The sequence below is a fragment of the Sinocyclocheilus anshuiensis genome, unplaced genomic scaffold (genome assembly GCF_001515605.1).
Source record: "Sinocyclocheilus anshuiensis isolate Anshui unplaced genomic scaffold, SAMN03320099.WGS_v1.1 scaffold179, whole genome shotgun sequence".
In the NCBI taxonomy this organism is placed as follows: domain Eukaryota; kingdom Metazoa; phylum Chordata; class Actinopteri; order Cypriniformes; family Cyprinidae; genus Sinocyclocheilus; species Sinocyclocheilus anshuiensis.
Window position 1 is genome coordinate 557,818 of NW_015549577.1, and position 17,642 is coordinate 575,459.

Below are 17,642 nucleotides of genomic sequence, written 5' to 3' on the forward strand. Positions count from 1 at the left end.
CTGCTTAATTTTTAAAGGGTGATCGAGGAGATCCAGGCCCAGAGGGTGCGACTGGATCTACAGGACCACCTGGTTCCCCCGGTCCTGTCGGAGGAATTGGAAAGAGAGGAGAGCCTGTAAGTCTCATATTTATATACAGTATATCTATAATATCTATAATTTAATATATACTAGAATGCATTTTGGCTCATGTTTTCTTCATGCTGTCTTGGCAGGGTTCAAAAGGACCTTCTGGCCCTCCAGGTTCTGCTGGAAAACGAGGACTCATAGTAGGAAACCTATGACATTACACAATATGGCATTATTAGAAAGGCTCCAATTACCTTAAAGTTGCAAATCAAAACAACTATACAATGCTCCATTTCCAACTCTTTAAGGGACCGCAAGGACCAAGAGGAGATAAGGGAGATGTGGGTGACCATGGAGAGAGAGGACAGAAGGGACATAGAGGATTTGCAGGCTTACAAGGTCTTCCTGGACCACCTGTAAGTTATAACAAAGATCCCCTCTAGGTTCAAAGAAAAAAAAAAGTTATTTCAAAGCCTCCATATTTTGCTTGAGCCGTGTAATTCATTAAATATAGAATATCACGCAATATATTTTTCAATAGAATTTTTCCATCGTAACATTTTACATTCACTTCATTTTTAGGGCACAACTGGAGAACAGGGAGCTCCAGGCATCTTTGGTCCAAGTGGACAAAGGGTATGCTTTCAACTTGTTTAATGTGAATGATTTACAACTAGTCAAATGGTGATTGACATGAAATAAACAATTTGTCTCACAGGGACCTCCTGGGCCCATTGGGCCACCAGGAAAGGAAGGGTACATTGGACAGCCTGGACCTATGGGACCTCCTGGTTCAAGAGGATTTAGTGGTGATATTGGACCAGAGGCAAGTTAAACTTTCCTGCCACTTCACATAGCATTAAAACTTAAGACATCCACTTATTTTTGTGTCATCATGATTAGGGACCTCCCGGAGAACCTGGCCAACCTGGACCTCCTGGACCTCCTGGACCTCCCACTGCAGCTTTGGAAGATCTGTTTGGTGGGCCTCAAGATTATGATGCTGGTCCTCCTCCCCCAGAGTTCAATGAGGATGAGGCTCTTCCCAAGAGTAACTCAACAAGCGTGTTCCAAGGTGATCCTGGAGTTCAGGCTACTTTGAAGGCTCTGAACAACCAGATTGACAGCATGCGTAGCCCTGATGGTAGTAGAAAGCATCCTGCCAGAACTTGTGAGGACTTGAGACAATGCTACCCTCAAAAAAAGAGTGGTAAGTTAAATTTAGGGTATTGCACAGGCAGGTAATTCATTATAACCAACTGTATGAAGTAGGCCACTGACAAATCAGTATCCTAAATATACCAACTCAAGCTCATTGGAAAAAAACGTGCCTGTGGTGACATTTATGAAAAATTATATTATGTTAATATCTTGCATGTTTCGTGACAATTTTAAAGTGAGATGTCTAGTGAGTGGCACTAAAAACAGTTTTATCCAATTATCCAATTTATCCAAACAGACTTCTGAAAGGAAATCTCTGGGGAGTGGCGCTAAAAGGTTAATGAAAATAATGTACCACCTATATAATCCTTAGCGTAAACCTATGCAATAGTGTTAACGAAAGCAAATGGGAGATAAAAATACATTTGCTGGAGCAACCATGGCATTTGAGTGTGCTTCTACAAGTGTTTGAGGTCTTTTATAGTGACTCATTTTTCATGGGACTCGCTCTTGAATGCTCCGCATTGCAAGTGCAATGTACCAGGTGAGCTACCAAGCAAGTTTACTACATCAGAAAAGCTTTAGATATGGAGCTGATTATTTAAGGCAAACATCAAAATGTATTAGTTTACAAATCATGCACCATGGTAAAAAATGTTTGAGGTCACGACATAGTATTGTGCAAGAAGCCACATGAAAATAAGTCTTTATTAATCAATAATCTACTACTGTAATCAGAATTTGTGTGAACAGGAATAAAAGTTGTTGTTTTACTAACAGTATTAATATTTACTGTAATATTAACAGTTGAAATCAAACAAACTTAAATGTTTCATCCCTACATCATAGGTGAATACTGGGTGGATCCAAACCAGGGCAGTGCAGAGGATGCCATTAAAATTCATTGCAATATGGACACTGGAGAGACATGCATCTCCGCAATACCCTCCAGCATCCCCCAGAAGTCATGGTGGAGTTCCCCAGGAAGTAAACCTGTGTGGTTTGGAGCCAATATGAATGGAGGAACATATGTAAGCATGTTGAGGAACTCTTAAGAAAATAATTTTGTTTAATCGTGTAAATTGTGTGAGGTCAGTTAGTACTACAATACTTAGAATACAAAATAACTTAGTATGGCATTGAGTAACAGACTTATCTATCACATAAAACTGTATGTGCCTATTATTTATTTTGTTTTGTATCTTTGTTAAGTTCACTTATGGGAATAAAGACCAGCCGGCCAACACTGTCACAGTTCAGATGACTTTCATCCGTCTGCTCTCCAAAGAGGCATCACAAACCATCACTTACCACTGCAAGAACACTGTGGGCTACAAGGATGAATCAACTGGAAACCTCAAGAAAGCAGTCATCCTCAAAGCTTCAAATGATCTTGAGCTCAAAGCTGAGGGAAATAACCGCTTTAGATACACTGTCCTTGAGGACAGCTGCTCAGTAAGTACCCCGCAATACATCATTTGTATAAAGGCACAAGCCTTGTTTCAAAACCTAGTGATCTGTCTTGCTCTCTACTGCCTACATTTTTTAAGGAAGCCTAACTCAAAATGTAACCTTATAAGTGAGGATCAGATTTGGAACACTCTGCATGGAAAGCAACCTTGTGCATCAATACAAACAGCACTAGTTTATTTTAGCATGTTGCTAAGCTAACAACACTATACTATGCATAAAAATACACAGTACAAACTTTTTGTAATTTAATTATACGTTATCAGCATTTCTCTCACTTTAATGTCCCAATGCAGTAGTGACAGTCTTGTCCGTTAAGGATTTATGTATTTCTGCTCTAGAATTCATCCAAAATGAGGTATCTTACAGCTTACCTTGTGAAACAGTCTTCATGTTGGGAGCATACATATGATGCAGTCTATGCAGACAGCTCTCTAGGTTTTAGAACAGAGCCAAAAGGGGGGATTTAAGTTAGATTTAACACACATACACATACAGTATCAGTAGTCCATAAGATATTACAAGTGCGCCCATACGAACCTAAATGGATGTCTTTCTCTTCACAGCAAGCAAATGGTAGGTGGGGCAAGACAGTGTTTGAATACAGGACGCAGAAAACAGCAAGACTACCTATTGTGGATATTGCACCTGTGGACATTGGAGGTTCAGATCAGGAGTTTGGCATTGATATTGGGCCTGTGTGCTTCTTGTGAATCAAGGAGTAGCCATGCATTGAAGAGATTCCTGAGACTCTTAAAGTGACTGCTGACAAGATCAGCCTTGTACATACAGAGCATGGGACTTTTCTGGCCCTGTAGCGAAATATTTATTGTGCCTTCCAAGCGTTTCAAGAAAACAACCGCTCCATAAGTTTTTTACAGATTGATCCCTTCGAAATTAGAAATTCAATTTAACTGAATTTTTATACTACAAGACTATTCATCAACTGCTGTTTTAAATTGAGATGGCCATTGCAGATAACACCATAATGATGTTACACACTGTACCAACACTTAAAACGATTTGGATTTGCCTGTTTTCCTTACAGTATGTTTAATGTATTATTATTTTTACACAAAAATGGTGCTATAGAGGAAGTTTGCATTCAGTTGAGTGTATTTTGACTCCTAAAACTGTACTCTTGTAGATTCACTTTGTAATTACTTTCAAACCTAACTTACAATTAAAGATGAAAACAGTGATTCATTAGTGCAAGCTACCTCGTTTCTATAAACCGGCAAAAGCTGACAACAGACTCGCTGTACGTGAATCCTGATAAGGAGCTGTACGACTGATTGTATTTCTCTCATCAAAAGGTACAATACAGAGTAAGGAAATGCAAATAAAATGAAATGCATCTGAGACTCTTAATTGCTAAAAGGTGCATTATTATTTCTCTTTCCCAAAATGAAAACCAAGGGCAATGCAGTTTTTTTTTTTTTTTTTTGTCCATTAGGTCTACATTTTAAATGCTTTTGTAAAGGTAAAAGGCACAATGTAGTAAAATAAAATGCTGGTGCAATTAAATTAGCTGCAGCATTGACAATTTTTACAATGTCATATTTTCTAAAGCATGCAGGTATACTTATCATTCTTGCACTTTTTCTTCTTTTATTATTATTATTTTATCCTATTTTAGAACTCTTTTAAGCCATTTGGTATGGATTTGAAACTAATCTCATGTATTTGCTTGCAAATTAAACATATCCTCAGTAACATTTATCATTTTATTGAATCAATCAAAACAATATTTCTTCTTTTTTTCTTGAATTTTGAAGATACTTGTTTCTTTCCTCACCTTTTAAGCATGAAAATATATTTTTAATTAATAAAAATGTATGATATTGCTTTGCTTCATTATATCCTCTGTAAGTTGCTAGAGTGATTTATGCAATTTTGTTAAAACCTGTCGGAATGTTTTTTATTATTCTTTTTTAAAATTATTTTTATGCTTTGAGTAAACAGTAAGAAATGGCAGGGATAATATTAGTTTAAAATATTTTAAAAATGGTTTTAACAAATATTGTTAAAATATGGTCCTTTCTGTATGTTAAAAATATTTGACTAAAATAATCGTCAAATATGATCAGAACTGTAAACACCTATAGCGAAGACTGCTCGTTATATTGCTTGTTATACTAGTATTTTGGGGGAATCATAAAAATGGGTATTTACTGAACAAAAAGTGTGCTTTTATGAATCCTGTTTGAATGTTATATTATTATGCCTTGCATACATGTTCCTCAGACAGGCTTTCTACAGGTTTCTACAACAATTGCACTGATTGAAATATGACACATCTAGGTGCAGCACTACTATGAACGGAAAAACACTTTTGTTGAACATACAAAGGATGGGAAAGAGCAGCTACCAGAGCACCGATGGAAGAAGAATGAAGTAACGCACACCAATTTGCGGTGCTCTTCAGAAAGACACACTTATGAACAGTACACAGAAGATTACATGATTGAGCCAAATTAGATTCTGAACCATCATTATGAAATATAGCGTGAAAAACAAACATTTTAAGCTTTTATACTAATTTTAAGAGTAAATTTTAAAACGTTTAATTTAATGGTAAATGAATGGTACTCAAGTACATAATGACCATTTTACTGTAATATTACTATCTCTTGACATTGTATTTTCAATACATTATCTGCGACTTGAAATAAATTACTTGAACACTACAGCAAAAAAATAAATAAATAAATACAATTCATACAAGGTCTCTTATTTAATGCAAGTAATGGTCTAAGAAAGACATGTTACAATACATGACTTACACAGAGAATATGTACCGGTTTCTTTTAATGACTACAACAGCAAAGGCTAAAATAATGCTGAATTAACAATAATGCATGAACAGAGCTCTTTCAAAGTGCTTCCTTGTGCAAGAGTATACTAAAATATATAATATAAAATTAAGCTGCAATACAAGTACATGTTAATGTGGAAATAGTCCAGTCCTACAATTTAACTGCTGTTCAGTTAAAACATACTGTATTTTAATGTATCCATTGCTATTAACAAAAACAATATCATAATTGTACATGAGATTTGATACAAAAGGAATGTTATTATGATGTATGGTACCGCATTAAGTGTTAAAAATAAAGTTAAAATATAACAAAGGGAACTCTCCATAATGATAATGTTGTATGTGTTTATGATTTGTAATATGCCAAACAGATTAAAAACAGTAGCTTGTATGTGTAACATAAGCTTAAAGAATTTGCCTTTGAACAGTTATGAAACTTCGACACAGACTGTGCAATTGGACATACTTCCTACATCCTTCAATGCCTGTACAAGCAAGGGGTGTTAAAACTACATTACTAGTTTTTTTTTTTTTTTAGTTCTTACAAAAATATTGATCTACTGCTTCAGATTTCTCAATATACTTTTTGTATAATGCAAATACATAAAAACGTAAGGTAAGACATTGCCATCTCGACTGTAAACCCGAGTTTGGCACTTTAATACAAATGGTTTAACATGAAAGTGACAAAACTTTCTTCTTGGCATCAGCAGCGCCCTTCTAGTGGATCAAGGGAAAAGACAGTGCCCTCTACTGTTAGTCCCATTTTGAACCCCTCCTGGAGAGGAAAAAAAAATACAAACACTATTAGAATGAATCCTTTAAACAGTGAAATGCATGCAAGTTTATTTCAAATAATACGCAACCACATTCTACATTTATACAAATCTGTTTAATAAGTAAAAAGCCTTTTTTTTAAGCAGGGCATGCGGAAGAAGAAAATGACACAGAGCTTAAAGTAAGTGTAAATAATTTATCGTAGAGACATTTACAGGGATAGTTCATCTAAAAATTAAAAATGTTTTCATCATTTAATCACCATCACGTTGTCCCATGGAACACAAATGGAGACATTTAGCCATACAATGAAAGTGAATGGCGACCAGGTGCCATAAAGCTCCAGCATGATATAAGATTTGTGCATAATATTCAAAGTTTTATGACATAACAGATTGAAATTTAACCCATGATTCAATGGAAATCATCTGCCATAGTTCTCAAATCTCATTTAGGCGATTTGAATATGTGCATATTTGCATATTGTCAATAACAACTGATTCAAAAACTTGGTTTGTACCTCAAATGAAACTTCTGCATGGCTTTAGAAGTCTTGACATATTGTGCACAAGTCTATGCACACAGTTTGTGGAAATCAGTCACCATTTATTTTCAATGTATCCATAAGAGAAGTATAAATGAGACAGAATTTTCATGTTTGGATAAACTATCCCTATAAAACAGACCAATATGTCATCTGAAAAAAAATCTAATTTCCTTAAAATACAAACCATCTTTGCCGCTGCAAGCAGAAAGAGAGCAAAAATACAGAAAATTGAGGTTGTTAGTTAAGCAAAACTGGAAAATGATATAAATATTTCAAGTAACTGCTCTGTATGCAAAATTTACTGCATGTTAGTCTATTTTAATCAGGTTCAATGCATACGTAAAAAAGCAAGCTTAGCAGTTCTCTTGAAAGTTTGCCATCTACAAACAGTATAGCACTCTCAAGTCAAATCCAAAATGAACATAAAACCAAATATAATCATCATATTATTCCCTTCTGTACTGAGAGAATCTTCACAACTGCAGCAGTTCCATCAGCTCCATTAGCTGCTCATTTACACCAGTCCATTTGCTAATAATTCACAGACATGCAATCACCTGCATTTCATCCAGCTTGGACTGGATGTCAGGAGGAAAGTCAGCTGCCCCGCAGGTGAAAGGGTCAAATGGCTCTGCACCAAACAGGTCTCTGCCTGAAGAAGAAAAGGACAGTCTTTTTCCCCTTCATTTTACAGGCCACTGCAAGCAGAAAGAGCAAAAATACAGAAAATTGAGGTTGTTAGTTAAGCAAAACTGGAAAATGACATAAATATTTCAAGTAACTGCTCTGTATGCAAAATTTACTGCATGTTAGTCTATTTTAATCAGGTTCAATGCATACGTAAAAAAGCAAGCTTAGCAGTTCTCTTGAAAGTTTGCCATCTACAAACAGTATAGCACTCTCAAGTCAAATCCAAAATGAACATAAAACCAAATATAATCATCATATTATTCCCTTCTGTACTGAGAGAATCTTCACAACTGCAGCAGTTCCATCAGCTCCATTAGCTGCTCATTTACACCAGTCCATTTGCTAATAATTCACAGACATGCAATCACCTGCATTTCATCCAGCTTGGACTGGATGTCAGGAGGAAAGTCAGCTGCCCCGCAGGTGAAAGGGTCAAATGGCTCTGCACCAAACAGGTCTCTGCCTGAAGAAGAAAAGGACAGTCTTTTTCCCCTTCATTTTACAGGCCACTGAAGCTAACATCCATAATATATAAGCCTATGCAAACTGATCTTTTGGCCGAATGAGCCAACATTTCTTTTGGTAAAGAAAAAGGGGAAAAAAAGACAACTTACTAATCTCTGTAGGCCTTGCAGGGGGTGGAGGGGCCGAGCCATTACTTGCTGGTAATGGAACCAATGGGGTCATTGGAGAAAATGGAGCCATGTCAAATATGTCAGTGGGCGTCTTCGAGGACATGCTGCTTCCCTGCAAATGTGAATTATGCGTGAAGTACGAGCAATGTGAAGAATCACTCACTTGAAAACCATTATCATATATTAAAACTTAAGAATAAAGTGCATATTAGAGTATATTACATTATACCACATTATACAACATACTATTTATTTATAACATTGAAGTCAACACGAAATCAAAATAGCCCCAATTCACAAATGTTTTTGTGGAAGTTTCATTGTGTGCTTTGAATGAATGAATGAATGAATGAATGAATATTGACCCTATTCACATTCAAAGTGTTTTTGTGTATGTTTCATTGTGTGCATTATTCAAAAAAATAAATTAATAATTACATTTGTATTTTTTAATCAGTGAGTCAAAAATATCTTTAATAAAAACATAAATAAAATATAATAAAATAAATAAAAATTGACCCGATTTACATTCCAAGTGTTTTTGTGCATGAGTGAATGAATGAAATGAATGAATGAATCTAGACCCATTCACATTCTTGGTGTTTTTGTGTGTTGTGTTGTATGCATTATTCCATTATATATAAATCAATAATTACATATGTATTTCTTAATCAGTGAGTCATAAAAATATATATTTTTAATAAGAACATTTAAAAAAATTAAATATATACCAGCCTTAAAAAAGAAAATTCAAAATAAATAAAATAATTCTCAACTCAGAGAATTAAAGTTGAATTTAATTGATTCAGTTGAATTAAAGCTCAACTTCTGAACTAAATTTACTTCGCTGATTCTAAGAATTCCATTTTCTCAACCTTTTCATGATCCAATCAACTTCAAAATGATAAAAAGCTCTACCTTTCCCCCTCGCTAAATATCACAATTTCATTTGGAAATATTTCAAATTACAGAAGTAAAATGACAAAATTCATGACCACTTAATGCTGGTTCACACTGCCCCAAACAAACACCAACAGGGTAAACACACCGATCCAACAAAACCCATCAACCGCTGGAATCTAGTGTATGCGTTTGTTGGGGCAGTGTGAACTAGCCTTTAAAATCTGAGGGCAAAACTTAGCGAAAACAACTGAAACCAACAACCAATACTACAAAGAGAGAAAGTGTAAACAGAAAAGTGCTTAACAGGAGGGTGAGGAACACTGGCTCCACTGGGAAACTTTGACAAAGCTGGTTTAGCAGGTGGAGGAGTCAGAAGACCAGCAGAAAGGTTAGAGTCAGGTGAGCTCATTGGCGTTAGTGTAACAGAAGAAATTTCGAGGCACGAGAATGAAGTCACGTTGTGACACCAGAAGAGAGATGAGGGTCTCTGAAGCATATAGGCATCATTAGAAGAGTTAATGTGAAGAAGCTGTGGAAAGATCAGAACTAGTCAGCACTAGTGTTCTAGTTTCACTGTATGTTTTCTTTTCTTAAAAAAGGAAAAGCTCATGAGTTTAGAAGAGGTCTTTTTAGGCATAGCTGATATCTGTTTTGCATGCAGCTAATTAACAGAATGGTGAACGGCAATTAGGTGCACTCTACTGAGAGGAAGTCCACGCAGTGCTTACAGGAGGAACTTGAGCAATCATCAGCTGTTCCTCTAAGACTTGCAACTGCTTCTTCAACTCGGAATTTTCAGCTTCAAGATCTTGAATCTATAAAGACAGACATTTATTTGTCATAAATGATTTGAGTTATTGCTTTGTGTTCTCTAACTGCAGTTGTATATCATACTCACTCTTTTCTGTAGGCCACCTATCTGTTTCCTCGTCTCTACGTCTTTTCCCCCGGACTCCAGAAACTTCTTGTATGCCAAGTCAAACGCTTGGCCGATGGTCAAAGTTATCTCTTCTGCCTGGAATCGACAGATACATGACAGATCATTTTCCTAGTAACATCATCAGCAGTGTTTTGTTTGGCCATTTGTCTTCTGAGCCACATTTAAGTATCCATTTAATTTAAATGTAAAAGTTCTAAAACAATATGTAAGAGTGACAAATCATTTCTTTAAAAAAAGATTAATATGACATCTGCTGTCTTACACATTTTTCACTGTCAAACACATAGCAGAGATGTTTGTTGGACTCTGAATCTTTACAAATGAATGTGAATATCCTTTTGTCTGTCTTATCATCTGCACAGAAGGATATCCGGTGCAACTGACAGTTGTACTGTACTTCCTGTGACGAAGAAAACAAGGTAAGAGACAATATAGACAAAATATAGGGTCTTTAAACAGAGATGGGCATACAGTGGCACCAAAAAGTACTTGGACACACTTAAAAAAAATTTTTTTTTTAGACTAAACAACAAAATATCCTATAGTCTTTTTTGGCAAATATATAAAGTCAGTTCCCCTCAGGCTCACACACTTCAACAACCAGAAATTGTCCAAATACTTTTTTATAAGCCTTTACAGCTTCTCAACTGGCTTCTACTTAAACAACATGGCTCATGTGAGACACAACTGGTTTCATAAATCTGTTTGTTAGGCTATATTCACATACTTTTGATTTAGGATCTAATATTTTTACTCCGTAGATGGAGATCTGTAATTCCACTTTTGGGATCTTCTGTCCCTCTGACTTCTTAATGTGTTTCTGAAACTTTAGAGAGAGAGAGAGCGAGAGCGAGAGAGAGTGAGAGAGAGAGAGAGAGAGAGAGAGAGCGAGAGCGAGAGAGAGAGAGCGAGAGCGAGCTTGGCCTTGAGTGAGGAGAGAGAGAGAGAGAGAGAGAGAGAGAACACAATCAGACATGTTTAAGATCAGTTTTTAAAAAGTCCTTGGTTAATTTACCAATATAATGTGTTGTTTTATCTTGAGTTGATAAAAGAGAATTCATGTAACACATTCATATAATAATAACAACAATAATAATAATTTATTATTATTTAAATATGACCTTCTTCAATTGATATAGCATTTCCTATTTTATCAAAACCCCTTATAAGTGATAATGTAAGACTGAGAGTGGAGGGTTGATGAAATAAAATTCTCATTAAACAGGTGAAACAGCTGGAGGGTTCTGATATTACATCTTCTCAAGAGAAATAACACTTCCTGTTTCCAGTTGGAAGCAATGACGCCTTCTGTGTGCAGCCAATGTAATACTACAGTAACGTACCTTGAGCTTTCTGACAGCATCTTTCACCACCTCCGTACCTTTGGGTTGATCAACTTCTGTATGCCCCAGAAACTGTGGGAAAAACATGAAAATCATATGATGTGGAACTTATTATTATTTTTTTTATAAATATTTGAAAATAAAATAAATCAAATCAAGTCTAAGGTCTGTCAATTATTAAGGAAAGCATTTAAAGACATTGACCACAAAGCAAGCCACATCTATGCTTCCGTTTATTGTACAAACACTCTTTTATTGTGAAATACAAATAGAGAATTTTTAAAGAACTTGCTCTTTTTGCATATAACATTTATAGTGACTTTAGTGATCAAGCTACATAATAAATAAATACATAAATAAATTGGGGAGAGTGGGGTGAGTTGAGCCAGTTTTTACTTATGCCGTGTTTAAAGTGAGCACATGACAGTAATGGGTCCAACTTAAATATGTACATAAATTTCAGGATGTTGTCCATCCTTGGGAATAATCAATTTGGGTCTAAAATAAACTGCTTTCAAAATAGGCTTTCCAAAAAAAGTGGTCTCTTGGCTCAACTTGCCCCCAGTGAGGGGTAAATTGAGCCTAGGGAGAGGGTAAGTTTCTCATGGAGTTAAACTGTGCCACTGATTATGCTGAAGTAAACTGAACATTTTCACCTCATGCTATATCAAAGCAAGAGAAATTCAATAAAAATGACTTCTTAAAATCTATGTGTGAGCCTTGTGATGGACTGGTCGTTCATCTAGGGAGTTTCCTCAACTGTAGCTCAAGACGCTGGGTTAGGATCCAGCTCCCCACGACCCTAATAAAGACATGTAGGTTTGGATAATAGAATGGATGGATGGATGATGTCTTAAAAGTTTTATTTAAAGGTATAGTTCACAACTCTGAAGACGTTTTTTAAATTATTAAAACATTTCAGAACACAAAGTTCAAATTGAAGAATACAATTTTTTTTTTTTAAGTAAAAACAGACTGCAATTGACCTTCCAGAAATGGGCTAATAGTACACAACATCCCACTTATGTGTTGCAGGGAAATACAATATCATAAAAACTTCAGTGGCCAATTTTCATAAGGCCTATTTAAAATTTGACAGAACAAAATCAAGTTCAAAACAAACAACAAAATTATGTATGGTGTAAAATTAATGAAATATAATGTAGAATTACAGTAAACTAGCTACAGTAAACTTACCCCATTCCTACCACTTTAACAAACTTGTATCATCCAGCAGTTTAGAGCTAACATCATGCTAACAGTATAGCCTCATATTATAACCTCCTAAAGCACAAATACATGTGTGATATTTTCTTCAGATTTGTCTGTGATTATTCAGACACAAGAAGCATGAGTCCTTGAACATACTTTGAAAAGCAAAAAAAAAACAAAAAAACTATTTTTGAACATTTTTGAACCTAAATGTAGTTACCAATTATTACATGGGCCCATCTCCACCTCAGGGTGCGTAAAATGCTTAAATATTCAAATATGTGTGGTCATATCACCAATTGTGTTTAAGGTTGTCTAGAAACAAATCACCCTGCTCTCCCCTAAATAAATAATTAAATAAATAAAATATAAAGCAAATAAAAAGTCAATTTTTATCGTGCGCTCAATTATAATGTTAATTTCATTAAAAGGCTTTGATGATTGCTAAGAACATTCTCCACATTTAATCTGGAACCAATTTGGAGCATAACATTTTTATAAAAAGAAAATCAACATGAACATGAACAACACTACATTTAGCATCCAACAGATGGAGCTATTAACCTTTGCCCAGTCATTGTGGTCAAGCATCTGTCTAGACGCTGTGCAAGCTGATTTAACGACGGTTCGTAAAACACCTTGTCATTATTTCTCTAGTCTAATGGCTACTCTACTGAAATGAATAAATGAACAATAACTTGACAGTAACCAAAAAGACTACCAAACTATACTTGTGTGATTTTATGGTCTGACCCATTTTCACTCGTCACATAAACATTTCTTATTTTCATGTTACTCTCAGATACGCCTATAAACAGAATCTTTAAAAGGTCCCACTACCTTTCAAAATGATCATTTCTGGAACTGAGTCATTACAGCTGGTCCGCCTTTTTCCAAGAATGCATTGAAAGTAATGGATTTATGATTAGACTTAATCATTATACAGAAAGCTACATACATTTTTTTTTCCATTTTCTATTTATTTTTTTAAATCAGAGAAACCCTTCTGGGGCACAAGAACTGCATTATCTTCCAAACTGGAGTTAAACAAATAAGACTCCATAAACATGTCTGCAGCACGTAGTTATGATGGATGCCATCCACACTCAAGGGCAAGTGAGCACGGTAGGACAGAAAGTGAAGCAGAAGTGATAGATACACTACATTACACTGGGTGGAGAGTCTCTTGTTCCTGATGACTGTTCCCTGCCGGTCTATTCGAAGGTGTTTTTTTGCCAAAGACCTCCAGTCTTCACTAATCTATCACCTGCTACACTGGAAGAATATAATTTTTTCCCCCTCTTTAACTCACTTTCTTTGTCTATTCTCATTTCCAAAGGCAGACAACACAGCTGAAACTTCAGCAGCTCTGAGAATCAAAACTGTTTTGTTTTTGTGAAGAATTCAGTAAGACATCTTAGAAGCACTGCTCGGGAGTAGACAGCTTCTCAGCCCTGAACAGAAGATGAGTCTTTGGTGAAACGGAGCGTAAAACCGCACTGACAGTGTATATGAGATGTTCTTGCCCACAAGATGCTTGATGAATAGCAAAAGAGACACAAACAAATTCATTGTTTTGCGAAAAGACTGTGCAAAAAAAAGAAAAAGAAGAAAAAAAAAAGACTTAGATAGAAAATTGACATAGCATTTGCATTGATCCATCAATTTAAGCTGTCTCTGTTTAGACCTCTGGATATTTGTTGTTGTGTGTTTTTTCTTTAAGAAGTACAGTTGTTGTATTTATGCCAACAAGCATTAAAGTCAACATGAAATCAAAATTGACCCAATTTTCTTTCTTTATCCCATTCTTGTTTTTTTCTGCAAGATGCAGTGTTATTTCCAATAAAGTCAAGCTATTTATTCTCATACTACAATAGTTTTTTTGTACTCCATTAGGCTGGTTCATTAAATATATTAAATTTATATATAAATTCAATAAATATAAGTAAATTATTTTACAAAATTAAAAGAGACATGCACTGCCATTCAAAAGTCTGAAATAAGTAACTGTAAAGACAGCAATAATGTTACAAAATATTTATATTTCAAATAAATGCTGTTCCTTTGAACTTTGTATACATCAAAGAAAAAATAATAAGATATACTAAAAACATATATACTAATATTTCACAATATTACTGTTTTCACTGTATTTTTTATCAATGAAACGCAGCCTTATAAATTTATTTGAAAAACTTTAAAAATCTTACAGACCTAAAACTTCAGAATAAGAGTCTAAGTGTACAAAGGTAGTAAAAGTGATACAAAAACACAAATGATACAAAAGATCAGCAAAACAGTGAATCTTAAGAGAAAAATATTAAGAGAAAAAAAAGAGGTTCATAACACATACCTTGACATTGTATGCTATAAAATGCTTGGCCAGTGCTTCTGGAGTGTGCATCCATGATTTATCTAGAAAGAGACAGAACACTATTAATGTAATAAGGTTCTTTATGAAGTACGCAATATCTTAATGATATCCTTAATGTTTTAGACAAACAGTATATAAATAAGTAGTCCTTTAAATCAGCTGCTGTTCAAACCTCTTAGCAGCAAAAACTCTAGAGCAAATGTGTATAAATAACAAACCAATTATTATAAATGATTATTCATTAATCAACTGCTGTTCAGACCACTTAGCACTAAAAGTGTTTGAACAACAAACCATATGATAATAAATAATTATTTGTTTTCCTTTACAGTAGTTAAGTAACTGTTAAATCAAGTAATTTTCAAAGATTGGCAAAGATGAGGAGCCAAATGTCTGTGTACAAGAAGGATTTCAGCTAAAGCTGCAGTGTAGATCAAACTGGCTTGTCAGAAGGTGAATTGCTGAGATTGGCTTCAAAGGAGTGCAGACGGTGACAGACAGGAGACACCACCGTGCCTGTGCTGTTGTGACAGCTTAGAGGAAACTGCAAGGCCTAACTGTGACAAACAAGCCACAGGAGTCACAAGATTCAGCGCACCTGCCGATTTGCTCAGTATTAACACCCTGAGTTCATTAACAGAGTTAGCCACACCATCGCATGTCCAAAATCGCTTCCCATTCCCTATATAATACGTATCAGGTGTTTGGCAATGCACATTTCCAACATTTATAACTCTTCACACTTTTCTTTTTTCCCCCCAATTCTTCCTTTAAAATTGTATTACAATTGAGAGGATGCCATACAGCCATTTATAGGGAAACAACGACCAATCAATCTCCCATTTATATTTATATTTCAAATAAATGCTGTTCCTTTGAACTTTGTATACATCAAAGAAAAAATAATAAGATATACTAAAAACATATATACTAATATTTCACAATATTACTGTTTTCACTGTATTTTTTATCAATGAAACGCAGCCTTATAAATTTATTTGAAAAACTTTAAAAATCTTACAGACCTAAAACTTCAGAATAAGAGTCTAAGTGTACAAAGGTAGTAAAAGTGATACAAAAACACAAATGATACAAAAGATCAGCAAAACAGTGAATCTTAAGAGAAAAATATTAAGAGAAAAAAAAGAGGTTCATAACACATACCTTGACATTGTATGCTATAAAATGCTTGGCCAGTGCTTCTGGAGTGTGCATCCATGATTTATCTAGAAAGAGACAGAACACTATTAATGTAATAAGGTTCTTTATGAAGTACGCAATATCTTAATGATATCCTTAATGTTTTAGACAAACAGTATATAAATAAGTAGTCCTTTAAATCAGCTGCTGTTCAAACCTCTTAGCAGCAAAAACTCTAGAGCAAATGTGTATAAATAACAAACCAATTATTATAAATGATTATTCATTAATCAACTGCTGTTCAGACCACTTAGCACTAAAAGTGTTTGAACAACAAACCATATGATAATAAATAATTATTTGTTTTCCTTTACAGTAGTTAAGTAACTGTTAAATCAAGTAATTTTCAAAGATTGGCAAAGATGAGGAGCCAAATGTCTGTGTACAAGAAGGATTTCAGCTAAAGCTGCAGTGTAGATCAAACTGGCTTGTCAGAAGGTGAATTGCTGAGATTGGCTTCAAAGGAGTGCAGACGGTGACAGACAGGAGACACCACCGTGCCTGTGCTGTTGTGACAGCTTAGAGGAAACTGCAAGGCCTAACTGTGACAAACAAGCCACAGGAGTCACAAGATTCAGCGCACCTGCCGATTTGCTCAGTATTAACACCCTGAGTTCATTAACAGAGTTAGCCACACCATCGCATGTCCAAAATCGCTTCCCATTCCCTATATAATACGTATCAGGTGTTTGGCAATGCACATTTCCAACATTTATAACTCTTCACACTTTTCTTTTTTCCCCCCAATTCTTCCTTTAAAATTGTATTACAATTGAGAGGATGCCATACAGCCATTTATAGGGAAACAACGACCAATCAATCTCCCATTTAGCCAAGTATATCTCAAGCAGATCGAAACAAAAGACCCTTGAGGACTCAGAACCTCTTCTGGTATTTCAAGACAGCAATGATCAATTTTAATGAGCAGTTAATTGTAAATATTCAGAAAAAGAAAAAACTGAAATTTGGTCTGAAATATGGATGACTCTTGGATAAACGGTCATTTTTGAGGCATTCAGAGCAGTTAGGGTTTAAAGGGGTCATATGATGCGATTTCAAGTTTTCCTTTCTCTTTGGAGTGTTACAAGCTGTTCGTGCATAGATAAGATCCCTGAAGTTGCAAAGACTAAATTCTCAAACCCAAAGAGATATTCTTTATAAAAGTTAAGACTGGTTCACGCCCTCCTAAAACGCCTCGTTTAAACACGACCCCCCATGTCTAAGTCACGATGGGGGAAGATTTGCATAATGCCGCCCAAATGTTTCACGCAAAGAAAGACGTTTGTAAATTTATTGTTGCTGCCGCCGCCATGTTGTGAAGATGCTGTGTGTTTCATGGTGAAAGCGAAAATACTTTGTTTGGCCTTCCAAAAGAGGACACGACTAGAAATCAGTGGTTAAGTTGTATTTACAACACTGTTCCAGAACAGTTCAAACCAAATATTCAGATGTGTGCAACGCATTTTACGGAGGACGAGGACTGTTTCCTGGGAGAGTATA

At 35.3% G+C, this 17,642-nt stretch overlaps 2 protein-coding genes across 8 annotated transcripts in view; one reads left to right on the plus strand and one right to left on the minus strand.

The window, feature by feature from the left end:
* LOC107657512 (collagen alpha-2(V) chain-like) overlaps positions 1–4,062 on the plus strand; it is a 29,662-nt gene extending 25,600 nt beyond the window's left edge. The window contains exons 46-54 of the mRNA XM_016445620.1: positions 18–116; positions 216–269; positions 378–485; positions 652–705; positions 788–895; positions 973–1,279; positions 2,080–2,261; positions 2,443–2,685; positions 3,267–4,062. Of these exons, the coding sequence (XP_016301106.1) occupies positions 18–116; positions 216–269; positions 378–485; positions 652–705; positions 788–895; positions 973–1,279; positions 2,080–2,261; positions 2,443–2,685; positions 3,267–3,413 (1,302 nt within the window). The 3' untranslated portion in view covers positions 3,414–4,062. The remainder of the gene's footprint in view (positions 1–17; positions 117–215; positions 270–377; positions 486–651; positions 706–787; positions 896–972; positions 1,280–2,079; positions 2,262–2,442; positions 2,686–3,266) is intronic.
* Positions 4,063–5,521: 1,459 nt separating this feature from the next.
* Positions 5,522–17,642, minus strand: part of LOC107657514 (PTB domain-containing engulfment adapter protein 1-like) — a 69,325-nt gene continuing 57,204 nt past the window's right edge. For 5 of the 7 annotated variants that reach the window (XM_016445623.1, XM_016445626.1, XM_016445625.1 and 2 more), the window contains 10 exons: positions 16,107–16,168; positions 11,357–11,428; positions 10,741–10,839; positions 10,276–10,413; positions 9,972–10,088; positions 9,802–9,888; positions 9,378–9,602; positions 8,150–8,282; positions 7,904–7,998; positions 5,522–6,299 (listed from right to left, as the gene is read on the minus strand). In XM_016445623.1, the coding sequence (XP_016301109.1) occupies positions 6,228–6,299; positions 7,904–7,998; positions 8,150–8,282; positions 9,378–9,602; positions 9,802–9,888; positions 9,972–10,088; positions 10,276–10,413; positions 10,741–10,839; positions 11,357–11,428; positions 16,107–16,168 (1,100 nt within the window). In that variant the 3' untranslated portion in view covers positions 5,522–6,227. Of the gene's footprint in view, positions 6,300–7,903; positions 7,999–8,149; positions 8,283–9,377; positions 9,603–9,801; positions 9,889–9,971; positions 10,089–10,275; positions 10,414–10,740; positions 10,840–11,356; positions 11,429–14,921; positions 14,980–16,106; positions 16,169–17,642 lie in introns of those variants that run through there. The other 2 variants (XM_016445628.1, XM_016445629.1) reach the window with 2 other exon arrangements.